Source organism: Morus notabilis, unplaced genomic scaffold (assembly GCF_000414095.1).
Source record: "Morus notabilis unplaced genomic scaffold, ASM41409v2 Scaffold346, whole genome shotgun sequence".
In the NCBI taxonomy this organism is placed as follows: Eukaryota; Viridiplantae; Streptophyta; class Magnoliopsida; order Rosales; family Moraceae; genus Morus; species Morus notabilis.
Window position 1 is genome coordinate 39091 of NW_010358050.1, and position 14367 is coordinate 53457.

General features: G+C 32.9%; 1 protein-coding gene across 1 annotated transcript; it reads right to left on the reverse strand.

The window, feature by feature from the left end:
- Window positions 1–11568: 11568 nt before the first annotated feature.
- On the reverse strand, window positions 11569–14367 carry LOC21389739 (calmodulin-binding receptor kinase CaMRLK). Its single transcript, XM_010091383.2, has 2 exons — window positions 12786–14367; window positions 11569–12504 (listed from the first exon to the last, which is right to left on the reverse strand). The coding sequence occupies exons 1-2, from the start codon at window positions 14221–14223 to the stop codon at window positions 11867–11869; spliced, it is 2076 nt and encodes a 691-aa protein (XP_010089685.1). The 5' UTR covers window positions 14224–14367; the 3' UTR covers window positions 11569–11866.

A 14367-nucleotide genomic window follows, 5' to 3' on the forward strand; every position in this document is an offset into this window, starting at 1 on the left:
TCTACCGCCACACTTTAGATCATTTACTCGATTAATATCGTTTAAAGTTGGTCACCAATTTATAGTAGCATGAATAAAAATTAGACTTATCATTTAAGTAGAATTGGATCAAGTCATTTTTATTCTATTAAATTAATGGATCTCAAACTACTTATTTAGAATACAAAAAAAAAAAAAAAAAAAAAAAAAAAAAAAAAAAAAAAGCATCAAAGGGTCGTCTAGGTACTTGAAAACCGGGGTTTATGGTAGCCTATGGACGATAACTTAAAGAACTACTCTAATACTGGCGAAATATTGAATAAAATCGATAAGGCCGCTTAGTTTATAGGTTCGAATAAGTAATTTTGATTTTAAATTTAAATGTGAGAGAACTCATTGGCAATACCTTTTTTTATTCAAACTTTTTGTGAGAAAATAAAATCATGGGTTTACATTAATGAACTAAACAGACCCATATTGTGTAGTAATACTGAAGTATCTTCTCTTTGGTACTTAAACAAATTAAATAAAAAAACATTTAAAAATTAAATGCAACTTTGAAACATATATACGACCAAATAAGGGGAAAATGTAGCAAATGACTAAAAGGCAAATGCCACCCTTCAAAACTATAGATTGATATTTTTTTTTAAATCACTCAAAAAAAAGCATTTAAATGTTCTGTTTAATTATCTTTCTCTCTCTTTCTTTTTCTCTCTCTTTATCTATTCAACAAGATTAGATTGGAAATCAAGGGCCTGTTTGTTTTTGTTTTCGTTTTCATTTTTCACGTTTTTCGAAGCTAAAAAATGAAAACACACTCTAAAAACGTGTTTGGCACAAAACTTTTCAAAAAACAAAAACAAAAATGTTTTTGTCTTTTTGTGAAAAAATGAAAACGAAAAAAATCCGTTTTCTCGTTTTCGTTTTCATTCTTCTGAAAATAGTTTTCATTTTTTTTTCTTTTCTCTCTTCTCCACTGCCCACCACCCCCGACAGCCCCCTCCCCCACTCCGACATCAACACCGACACCGGAGATGAAGGACACCGGAGATGAAGGGATGAAGGACGACAGAGAGAGACATCACCAGAGATGCGGTCGCTCGGTGGCTATCGTCAGTCGTCGGAGGCCGCCGCCGTCACTACGCCCACGTGAACACCGCCATCAACACCGGCTGAAGGAGATGAAGGATGGCGGGAGAGAGAGAGAGAGAGAGAGAGATGCGGGAGATGAAGGAGATGAAGGAGCACATCTCGTCGTCTTCGGGGCTGACGGCCCCATGCCGCAGAATGATCGACATCATATTGTCTAAATAGAGGATCATCTCGCGTGTGCATGTTAATTAAATTGTGGATCACACAATAAACAATTGGTATAAGCGATTGTCTTGGCATCCAATAATTGGTCATAAGCCTAAGAATTTTAAACATTGCTTTCAAGACCCCAAAGCACCTCTCTATGCAATTACGCAGTGAAGTATTATTTATTTAATATATTATTATATGTTTTTAAAAATTAAACCACGCAGTTTCAGTTTTTTTTTTAAACTGAAATCAATCTCTAAATAAAACTACCAAACGCATTTTCAGAAATAATTCAAAAATGAAAATGAAAACGTTTTCATTTTTATTTTCGTACAGAAAATAAAAACGTTTTGAAATCAATTTCAAGCGCACCCTAAATTTCTAGCCCCCATGTTGCAACTCTCATCTAATCTTGTTGGCTCATCTCATCAGGTACCTAGAGGGTCTTCACCAAGAAAATCTTATTGGCTCCTCTGGTGTGTCGCACGGAGGAGATCGCACGGTTCGCACCACTATATGATCCCACGCGAAGGGACCCATTTTGGTGTTGCTCTGCCCCTCTTTAATTTTCTTTTTTCAATATTTTTAAAAATATTTTAGTGAGAAATCTAGTGGCAACATGACCGGTCATTACCCGTGGCTGGATTTTTCGGTACCACTAGCTTCAGTATCACGCTAGGATACCTGGGTCACCAATAGACTACTCTTGATATGCTGATATGATAATTATATAGTAAAGGACATTTTTTGTATTTCAAATATGTATGTTGGTGTGATATTTTTTGTATTTTTTTTTCCTCATTGCAAAAATCAGATCAAGGATTGTGGTTATGGCTTTCTGTAGAGAGTGGAAAGAGAGCATTCCACAATTCATTGATAGAGAGTGGAAAAACGCTTGCAACATATCACCGTTTTCAGAATGTAAACTAATTCGGTCAAATGCTTGTAATTACCTTTCAAATGATCATTTGATTCAATACGATACAACTAATATAGGCCTCATTAATTGCACCGATTCGAGTTTAAAATTTAAAGGGTTGTTCTTTTACATTTTTGAGTTAGAGTGACTTGAGTGATGATCTCGAATTGAGTTTAAGTTATAACTTGAATTGAAGTTATAACTTGAGTTTGTGTTTGAGTATGTCTATTTGAGTTATGATTTAAATTGATAATCTTTTTGAGTTTGTGTTTGGTTAAGTCAAAACGTAAATTTGTATTTATATAGTATTTTAATAAAAACTCAATAGTGATGAAAAATTTTAATAGGGTATATGAGTGAGGTTTTATTCGTCTTTTCATTGTGAATGCATAGAAAAAAAATCATCTCAATCGGAATTAAAACAAAAAAGTTATGACATTTTTAAAAATAAAAAAATACTATTCATTAACTTGAGTTCGAGTTTATGAACTCAAGTTGAAGAGAAAACTTGAACTCGAGTTTAGCCCCAAACTCGAGTTCAAACTCAAGTTTAAACTCGAGTTTTACAAAAAAACATGAACTTAAATAAAGTTGTAACTCAAGTTCAAACTTTTTCTGAGTTTTGTTCGAAAAGAACAACTCCTAAGTTTTGCTACAGTAAAAAGTTCTCATAAACAGTCACATCTAATTTTTTTACGACAGAAAAAGCTCTTATATAAAATCATATCTTAACTCGAATTAAAAACTTAAATCAGCGAACTAAATGAGCCTATAGTATTGTAACTACTGTTGAATTGGAGTTGAGACATTGCTCCTAATGTATATCATAAGCAGCCTAAATTGCATTTGGCACTGTTTCTTGGAAGCAACATGCTTCTACTTTGATCACTTTTAAAAATAATTTTGGCAATCAATAAGAACTTTTTCTTTCAGCACAGTTAAAAGTATTTTTTTAAAAATTTATAGTACTATCAAACTAACCCTATAGCTTCTTAAAAATACTCTTTAAATGAGATTTTGATACTTGTACTAGAGTTTTATTAAGGATCTCAAAACTTTGTCGTAACATTATTGAAAAGCCACAATTTTACTTCTCTTCTACGGCCTAAAAGAAAAAGCAAAAATACTAGCAAATGGGCCCTAAATAATAAAAGTTTCTACAATTTTCTTTCTCCGCTTACTTGACTTAGGGGTTGTTCTTTTGTCATTTTTAAGTTAGGTGATTTGAGTGTAGATTTTGAGTTGAGTTTGAGTTATAACTTGAGTTAAAGTTGTAACTTGAGTTTGTGTTTGGTTATGTACATTTGAGTTATGGTTTGAGATAATAATCTTTTTGAGTTTGTATTTGAGTGGGTCAAAACTTGAATTTGTATTTAGATAGTATTTTAATAAAAACTCAATGTTGATGAAAAATTTTAATAGGATATATGGGTGGGGTTTTATTCGTCTTTTCATTGTGAACGCATAGAAAAAAATCATCTCAATCAGAATTAAAACGAAAAAGTTATAGCATTTTTAAGAATAAAAAAAATATTGTTCATTAATTTGAGTTCGAGTTTCTGAACTCGAGTTAAAGGAGAAACTTGAACTCAAGTTTTAGTCTCAAACTCGAGTTCAAACTTAAAAGAACATGAACTTGAATAAAGTTATAACTCGAGTTTTTTTTTTTAATTTTTAACTCAAGAAAAGGGCTGCCGAACAGCCACTTAGACTCTCATTGTTACTTTTTATTATTATTTTTTTTAAAGGGTAGATCACCAGTTAAAAATTTTATTAATCACTATCTGAATTAATTCGGATTAGAGATTACCTGTTTAGTTCGCTGATTCGAGTTTTTAATTCGAGTTGAGATGTGATTTTATGTGAGAGCTTTTTACTGTAACAAAAAAGTTAGATGTGATTGTTTGTGAGAGCTTTTTACTGTAGCAAAACTCGAATTCTAAACTCGAATCAGCGAAATGAACGGATCGAGTCGAGTTGGCATTATTAACCTTTTTTTTTATTTTTACTAGCTATATATAGTTAACTAATTTGAAGCTTTTCACAGTAAGATATTTATGGTGATAATGTATTTGTCTAAACATCAATTTAGCCAAACGTTATTAAAAAAGTAAAAATAGGGTTTTATTATAGATTTCAAAATAGCAATAGTTTATAATTTGAGGTATAATATGTAGGGTGTGTGAAAAGAAAAAATATATAATTAAATTTCTTTTATAATAAAATTTAATTACATAATTAATTTTATTATCATTGTCTTTTTTGTCATTTGTGTTTGTCATAAGAAATGTTAATTAAAAGGGAAATGTGGAGATAAAAGATGGTGTATAAATAGAATTACTTTTTACTAAATTACATCAATCAAAATAAAAATATGCAAAACCGATCGAACATATGACAAAAAAATTTATGGCTCAAAACAAAACCCAGTCGTAATATGGATTTTTTCAAACCCTGTCAAAAAGTTATCATAGTACTATTATTGTGAGGAGAACAGAGTAAATAATAAATTTACAGTAAATGATTGATATAAATAGCAATAAACTAAAAATTTTCGTGGTAAAATTTGTAAATAAAAAATTTACATGGTAAAAATCTTTTTTTAATTATAAATAAAAAATTTATCCGGTAAAAATCTTTTTACTACTACTTTCTTCAAATATTTTAAAATTTACTATTTATATAATTTAATTTTATAAATATGTTGTTTACTACAATATGTATTGACAGAAGGAGAATTTTATAGGACAAAATAATGATAGTTAGATCATATTAAAATTATGTTAGACTTAGAAAAATGTAATAATTTAATAGCATAAAAGTTAGACCACATTAAAATTATGTTAGACTTAGAAAAATGTAATAATTGAATAGCATTTTACTCGTATCTAATTGTGTAAACCTTAGAGTTCTCCATTTTAAAGTAGAGATTCAACCGATAGAATCTAGATTATAGAAATCGCCAAGCGCTTTCCGGTTCATGCACAAATTTCTATCAGAACGGCGCTTTTTTTGGTCAAAATATCCATCCGCTCTGTTTTTTATCAAAAACTTTTACTTTTGATCTTAAAACATATTTATTTTTTTATCTTCGTTTTTGTTTTCCTTTTTATTTTTTATTTTTGCCCCTAAAACTATATTTTTTATTTTGGCTCCTTTTATCGTAAAATTTATTTATTTTTCATTTTGGTTTTTTTGTCCATTTCTCTTATTTTTGTCATGTGACTTTATGTTTTTCGTTTTTGTTTTTTTGTCCTGAAATTTAATTATTTTTTTTTATTTTGGTCATTTTTTGACTTTTTTTTTTTTTGCTTTTTACCCTAAAATTTATTTAATTATTCATTTTGATCCATGTTTTACCATTTTTCAGTTTTGCTTTGAAAATTTGGACGCGTTTGGAACGTTCTAAAATGATTTTATTTTTTGTATGAAAATAAAAATGAAAACATTTTCAATCTCAGACAGAAATTATTTTTAAAAATGCGTTTGGTAGTTTTATCAAGAGATTATTTTCAGAGTAAAAAAACCCATTAATGTCTCTATTTCTCTCTCTCTGCTCGAGAGAGGAGAAAACAAAATTAAAAAATGAAAAATGACTAAAAGTCATTTTTCATTTCTCTCTTATTTTACACTAAACCAAAAAAATGTTTTCATTTTTATTTTTTGTCTTTATTGCGCCAAACGCCATTTTAGAAACGTTTTCATTTTTTCTTTCCCGAAAAATGTGAAAAATAAAAAGGGAATCAATTCTAAATATAAACTTTATTATTATTATTATTTTTGTTTGGTTCTTTTGTCCTAAAACTTATTTATTTCTTCATTTTGGTCATTTTTTATTGTTTTTTCTTCTTTTTGCCCCAAAACCTTTTTTTCCTTCTTGTTCCTTTTACCTTAAAATTTATTTATTTTTTCATTTTGGTTTGTTTTTGACCTTTTCTTTTTCTTTTTGCCTTAAAACTTTATTTTTATTTTTCATTTTGATTCCTTTTGCCTTAAAACTTATTTATTTTTTCATTTTAGTATTTTTTTTTACCTTTTTTGATGCTTGCCCTAAACTTTTATTTTATTTTATTTTTTCATTTTGGTTCATTTTTTAGATTTTATATTCAAATATTATATGCTTTTAATTGTGTTCCATTTCAAAACTTTATTTCAGAAAATTTTATTGTGATGTGCATTTCCGTTTCTATACGCCGAATTCAATTGCAACTGTTATTTGTTAATAAATGCCTTCTCTCTAATTTGTTTTTTTGGGTGCTTTTAAAATGCAATTTTCCTTTACTTTGCTCTTAACATAATTTCTTTCATATATGTTCATGCTTATTTATTTATTTTTTTGTGCTTTTTATTTTTATTTTGGTAAAAGTTTCTCTACAATGTAATCCTTTTTTGATGTACTTCTTGTATATAGTTTTTTTACCAAGTGTTTTTATTGAAATAATTTTTTTCATGTGTGTCCTTATTTAATTTTTCTCTAATTTTAACGGCGATATTTATAAAGATATTTGTGTTATGTGCAATAACTAACTAATAAATTAAGATTTTTATTATTAAATAAATTTAAAAAAGATAATAACATGATATCAAAACTTAACACACGGGTTGGTTATTATGTGCATAGTATTCAACTAGTTATAGAAAGAAGGCACGCTATCACTACTAAATTATTGGTCTCCTCTGCCCAAGTCAAAACCAATAATTATTGGTTTCTCTTCAAATCATTATTTTCACGGTTTGGAAAATTAGGATGAGCCGGAAATGATCAAGTCACCCAACGCCTTGGTTATAGAAGGCACGCCGGGGCCCGCTCGATTCGTTAATTTAAATTTTTAATTTAAATTTAGATGTGATATTGTGTGAGAACTTTATATTACAGTAAAAAAATTAAATAATTATTTTTAAGAATTTTTTATTATAATAAAATTTAAATTTTAAACTCAAATTAACGAAAAAAATAGACTTTGATTATAGGATTGGAATGGTAGTGGAGTTAGACTATTGTACTTCGATACATGTAAATACAAAAGTCGTTGTCATGTATCAATCTAATTAGGAGCACTTTTTCAAGACACGACACGCTCTCACATGCACACAATATCAACCAAGATGGATTGTCCAAAAGGAATAGACTTTTGACCTCAGTTTTGGAGTACACGGCGAACATTTACACATGGAAATATGACGAAAATATGAGCACAAGATATCGATTGTAATAATAGCGTTGAACGTCACTCATTAATAAAAAAGTGAATTATGTAATATAAGATCATATTCATTTTATCAATTTGAGTTTTATTACAATAAAAAATTCTCAAAAATAATCACATTTAATTTTTTTACTATAGTAAAAAGTTCTCATAAAAAGTTTCATATCAATTCGAATTAAAAACTCAAATCAGCAAACTAAACGGGTCCTAAAACTCACAATTAAAATTTACTTTTTATTAGTGAGGGTGTTTAATACTAATGATTTTAAGCATTTTTTTCAAAATATGTATCTCAAACCACGCGTAATGCTAATTGCTTTCTTAGTAAATAATAATAATAATAATAATAATAAAGAAAACACAAATGTTGATTGTAAGTTCAGGAAAGACTGGTTAAGCAGGTATTCCTACCATAGATTAGCAGATGCTCAAATTCTCGATCAAACCACCAAAGTTATAACAACCTTTTGTCTAAATCTCGTTCTTAATTTATTTATATATGCTTTGGCCAATTATTAAAAGATACACCCCGCCAAGCACTACGAATCGAGCAGGACTAAATTCATACTTTAAAATATTTCGTGTAGAACGAAAAATCAAATTTCGTTAGGCCTCATTATATCTCCGTAACATACAATATCACGAATTGTACTAAAATAATTATTCAACATAATACTAATATTGAAAATTATATAACAATATAATCTCGAATAACTAAATTTTCTTGGTACGTTTTACATTTTTCCATACTCACTTTCTATAACAAATATCAGGTTGCAATGCTCACTTTTATTTTATGCTACAGGAAAAGAAGAACCAATTACCAGTCATATATACATGTGTTTGTATATTTAATATCCTTATCCCAAAAATATTGGATAGGTAAAAACGGTGACTGATAAAATTTGAGACATGCCCACAGGGCACGGAATTATGTTCAGCTGTATTTATTTCTTTTCCCATCGTTGTCTGCTTTAGTCTCTAGGAAAAGAAAGAAGATCTCACTCAAGTGCCTTTTGCTTTACGCCTAATACAGATTTCATTACGCGCTGCATGTACTTCTAACGTAACTGTAAAGTTTATTTAATTTACTGATTTAAAATTTTAATTTAAATTAATATATAAAATTTTTTTATTATAATAAAAAAATTAAATATAATTATTTATAAAAAAATTTTACTGTAATAAAATTTAAATTTTAAACAGGTATAATGAAACGAGCCTTAAAAATATCAGCCTCACGGCTCACGACATAGAAAAGACAACAAGTTAAATCAAGAACGACCACGAAAGCTTTTTGCCTGTGTGAGATTTGACCATTTTGAGGTTTCTGAATAAAGTTAGACGATGACATAAAAACGGCATCTTAAAACATGGGGCAACTTGTGCTTAATCAAGGGGACGTATGATTTTATGGAAACAAGTAATTATCTAGTAGCCAAAATTGAAATCTAGTATATTATTTTTGGTCTACTCGTACTAGGATTTTAACTCCTCGGCCGTCAATCCATGAAGAAATAAAAATAAAACATGGGACTTGCTTCGCCTCCGGTTACCAAGCCACTAGCCGTACAACGAACTACTTTTACCCATAGGATCACCCTGAGAGGGATGCCGGATCTCTACAATAATAGTATTGGTTCAAAATAGATACAAAAATTTTCTTGTTAGTCTATATTATATTTTTCATGAAGATTGATATCATAATTGTAAATTAATGGGAAAAAATAAATTTAAATTTCACGTCGTTTAAAACATGAAAATAAACACCAGCTTATAAGATTATTGAGCCACAAAACCAACCGCAAACCCATCCAAAAACTTATCATACCTCACAACTCAACCAACTTGATGACCTTAAACCCACAACTGCGACCCAACCCCGCTATTGACATATACAAATTCTGACTAGATCAGATTTTATCTTATTAAAGGTTTGATCTATCCCATTGAAGATATTAGTGACTCTAAAGAGAGCATCATCTTGTGATGGGGTGTAAAGAGTTAAAAAAAAAAAAAAAAAAGACCAAGTCACACATCGTTTACACACAACAATAAACACCAAACTCAAGTCCTAATAAAGTCCAATTCCACAATACTTACCTCTCATTAGTGGTGCTTATAACCGTTGTATTTATTCTTTGTTTAGTTGGATAGAAAAGGACTCATTAGGTGATTTCTTGTATGAACAGATATATATATATATAAAAGTCTCGTATATCAGCAGTTTTAGATGGCGTATTTAGTCTATGTATTGCTATGTATTGCTTGACAGAATCGATAATGGAATTATGTGTAGCTTTTGCAAACAAAAGTTCATATTCACTTCCGAGTAGGTAACCTATTTGCAGATCAATCAGTTATATTACGCTCTCCGTTAATTTTCTATCTTGGCATCAAGGAATAAAATGAGAGAGAAGAGAAGTTCCATTAGTAAAGTCCTGCATAGAATTTCTTATTTTTTCTATTTTACTTTCTTTTTAACCGATATATATATATATATATATCATTTTTCTTTTTTATTATTAATAAATTGGTTCCACAAGTGTATATAAATTAGAGCAAAAGAGATAAAGAGTGATAAGTCAGTAGAATTGAACAGTTGATTGATCTATTGAGAACAATACATCTTCGTTCATTAACCTTTCTTTTTCTAAATCTAACAAAATTGCTTGCATATAGATGTAATCTACGTCGTGTTTAGAATTGATCATGTTTTTATTTTTTTATGTTTTTTGAGAAAGAAAAAATAAAAACGTTTCTAAAACGGTATTTCGTACAATAAAGACAAAAAACATAAATGAAAATGATTTTTAGTTTAGTCTAAAATGAGAGAAAAATAAAAAAAAGACTTTTAATCGTTTTTTAATTTTTATTTTCGTTTTCTCCTCTCTCGAGCAGAGAGAAAGAGATAAAGACATTAATTAAATTTTTTATACTAAAAATAATATCTTGATAAAATTATCAAACGCATTTTAAAAAATAATTTATATCTGAGATTGAAAAAATCTTTTCATTTTCATTTTCATACAAAAAATAAAATCATTTTAGAACAAGTTCTAAACGCGCATAAAATTTCTGTTTTGGCTACATATGTTGGTTACCAATAAGACCAAATAGAAAAACAGACGTGTGAGAGACGTACTTTGACCGTTTTTTCATAACAATCTTCGTTCATTAATCTTTCTTTTTCCGAAAGATAATTGCAAGTTGAAGCATTTCATATTGCAAATGCAAACACTGTTACACTGAAGAAATGCAACTCAAGAAGCAAGTAAATTACATCTTTTGCAAATGACATTTACGTTCACACAATTAGCAGAAGTACACCACTTAGGACTTGAGGAATGTTTCAAAACAATGCCACAGACAAACATGGCGTACAAAATTGACGAACACACACTCAGAGACATTTGTTAATTTCCAAAAATATAGCAGTAAGGTCCCCCACTATAAAGTCCAATTATACAACACGTAACTTAGATAAAATGGATCAAAGTGATCAACTTAGGGAATATCTAAGCGTCTTTTTCCTTTTTGTGAAATATAAAAGGAACATCCCCCTAACAAAAGCTAAAAGCGAAAAAAGAAAAGGTTGAAGGAATAAAGCAGGTACAGAAACAAATAAAGAAACACTGGAATGGAAACAAAAAATAAAGTGGAGAAAATTAAAGATAAAGAATGCATGATTGATGACCGCATCCAGAAGAGACAAGCAATAAGTGGGATTCCCTGGTCTCTATGCTCACCAAAACCATAACATCTATTCCACCAGGACCATCCCATACCATAACTCCCCCGCCTCCACCCTTTTTCTTTTTCTCTTTTTTTTTTTTTTTTTTTTTTTTTTTTTTTATCCTGTAAATTTTTGTCTATACATCACAATATAAAATAATATATAAATCTTATTTATTTCACAAATTTAAATTTTTAATTTTTAATTTTTTTAAAAATATAACATTTTAATTTAAATTAAAAAGTTAAAAAACCCGTTTATTTCACCGATTCGAGTTTAGAATTTAAATTTTATACAGTAAAAAATTTTAAAAAATAATCACATCTAACTTTTTTATTATAATAAAAAATTCTCATATAAACTCACATTAATTCGAATTAAAAACTCAAATAACACCAAAAGTTTAAACAAGTAAATTGGCAGTGTAAGGCAACAAAATGTCTTTTTTTTATAAAAAAAAAAATCCCATCAACTGTGCATATCACGCGACAAGACGGCGCGTGAAGTCCACTCTCCTTCACAACATGACTCGTATTGAGAATCAACTGGCGAAAAATTCAAAAACTACCTATTCAAATTTTTTCCAAACACAGGAAAGGCAATTTTCCGCCGTCTCGGCAGCGGCGAAATTGTACCACGCGCCGCACGCGCTGCAGTATCGCGTGCGGAGAGGGGACAACACCAGTCTCTGAACTTGGAGAGCTGACGAGACGAGTCAACTCAGCTCAAGTCGATGGTGGGATGTATGTCCTTGAGCAAACCCAGGACCTGCTGCATGGTTGGCCTTTTCCAAGGCGACTCGGCCGTACACAAATACCCGACCCGTAGAGTCTCCACCATTTCCCTATCCAAGTCGGATCCTCCACCGGGTCGAAGCCTCGGGTCGATGGCGTTAACACCATGCCCTTCCCTCACCAGCCTCCGCATCCACACAACCGTCTCCGCCGTCCCCGGTCGACCCGTCAAGAGCTCCATCAAAACAACTCCGAAACAATACACGTCCGCCTGTGTACTGCAGTTACCGCTCTCTCGGCCTCCAAAGCTCCGGAACCCGAAATCCGAGATCCGGGGCTCGAAATTGTCGGCCAGCAAGACGTTGGAGGTAACCAGGTGGCCGTGCACCACCGGCCGCGATCCCGCGTGGTGGAGGTACGCCATCCCACGCGCTATCCCGACGGCGATGCGGTGGCGCGTGAGCCAACCCATTTTCTCCGGCGAGTGGGCGTGGAAAGCGTTCACCTGCTCCCACGTGTCGCCGCTCCAGTCCTCCACGTTGGGCTGCCCGGTCGGTAGCTCGTGCAGCCACCTTTGTAAGTCGCCGTTGGCCATGAACTCGCACAGAACCAGCTTCTCTTCCCCTAATAAATTTCAAAAAAAAATTTAAAAAATACAATTCACGAATTTCAATAATTAATGTCAAATGTAATGATGATAGGCTGGTACTTAGATTTACGTGTGGGAAAATGGTTGGGAAAATACAGAAGCATCATTAATTATACCCCGTGAATGGGTTCAATTTAAGATGGTAGGTTAAAAACCCTGCCATGAATCAGAAGTTCAAAAATAAATAAATAAACAAAATAAAAATAAAAATTGGAGTAATTGGTAATTTTGTATAGTTTACGATACGGTACGGTACCTGCAATGCAGTAACCGGAGAGAGGCAAGAGATTGGGGTGCTTGAGCCTGGAGAGTTCATCGAACAATGAAACGGCGTCGTCGTGATGGACGTCTCTGGCGTTGTCGAGGACCTTGATCGCCACGTGGATGTCTCCGGGCAACACGGCGGTGTAGACGGGCCCACACCTGCCCTCGGCAAGCTGGGACTCCTTCCCAAAGTGTGACGTGGCGGCCATCAGGTCCTTGAAAGTCAAGTTCATCAGCGGCTTCTCGAAGATCACAACCGGCGCCGACGAGGGCTCTCTGATGTCCGCCACCCACGACGTCCCCGACTCCGTCTCGAAAGCGAACGGCCCAGATTTCTCCATCTTGAACGGCAGTTGCATCACCGGTTTCGAGATCGCCCACTTGTTCGTTCTCTTAATCAATCTTCTTCTCCGTATCCAAACCAAACAAACCGCCATTGAAGCCAAGAAAATCACTGCAGAAGCAGAGGAAATGCCCAGAACCAGAACCCTACTTTTCGAGCTTTTCCTTTCGGGTTTTCTAATTTTGTGAGCGGCTTGTTGAACTGGTTCGATACTTCTGTGATTATGTGGTGGAGAGTTAGGATGAAAGGTCGAGTTTTTCGACGTAAAATCCAAGCTTTTGGACGAGTTTAACTTGAAGGTCAAATTCCCGGCGGAGATAAAAGCCGATTTGCCGAACTTCTGGTACTTCGCGTGTGTGACTATTCCGGTGAAGTTGTTAGCGGAGAGGTTCAAGAACTTGACGCCGTTCAGAGGAGGGAAGTCGTACGGGAAAGTTCCGTTCAAAGCGTTGTTCGAGACGTCCAAGTAGTTTAACGACCGGAGATTCGAGATGGGTCTGAGGCTTCCCGAGATACCGCATCCCGAGATGTCGAGATGCTCCAGTCTCGTGAGATTTCCGAGCCCGGACGGTAGAGTTCCCAAATGGTTATTCGAAAGGTCTAGAACCGTCAGGTTTGGGAAGCCGGAGATGCGGGCCAAGTTGGTGAACCGGTTTCTGGATAGGTTCAGGAGATGGATCGAGGAATTTCTTGTCCCGGCCGGTTCGAACCGGAGGCTGCCGCCGAAGCGGTTCGTGGAGAGGTTGACTTTGAGCAAGGTTGGCAGGGACCAGAGCCAACCTGGGACGGAACCTTTGAGAGAGTTTTTGGAGAGATCGACGGTTTGTAACTCCGACATGTTTCTGAGGAACTTCCATGCTATGATTCCGGTGAGATTCTTGGACGAGAGGTTGAGTTCTCTGATGGGTTTGTTTGAACAGTTTCGGAGTTGGAACCAAGAGAGGTTGAAGCCGGAGACTGATTTGAAGGCCTTGGAGAGTAGTTCTTGGTCTGGACTTTCACATACTGATGATGAAGAAGAAGCTGATTCTGCTAATATTGATAACTCAAGAGCAAAGACAAGAAACACCCAGAACAGGATTTTCATTTTTTTTTTTTTACTCTCTTTCTTCCTTTTTGTGTTTTGGTTTTTGCATTTCAGGCTCTGTTTCTTGCTTTGTTCTCCATGTAAAAGAGAGAGATCGTTCAGGTTATATTTGGGCAAACTTTGATGGGTGTCAATTAGAGGAGC

What these genes read in the sequence shown, in the direction of transcription:
- LOC21389739 (XM_010091383.2), bottom strand. Translation starts at nt 14,223, where the DNA reads ATGAAAATCCTGTTCTGGGTGTTTCTTGTCTTTGCTCTTGAGTTATCA. An exon ending in CTCCGGTTACTGCATTGCAG is followed by an intron (nt 12,505 to 12,785) that starts GTACCGTACCGT and finishes GAAATTTATTAG; the next exon opens with GGGAAGAGAAGCTGGTTCTG.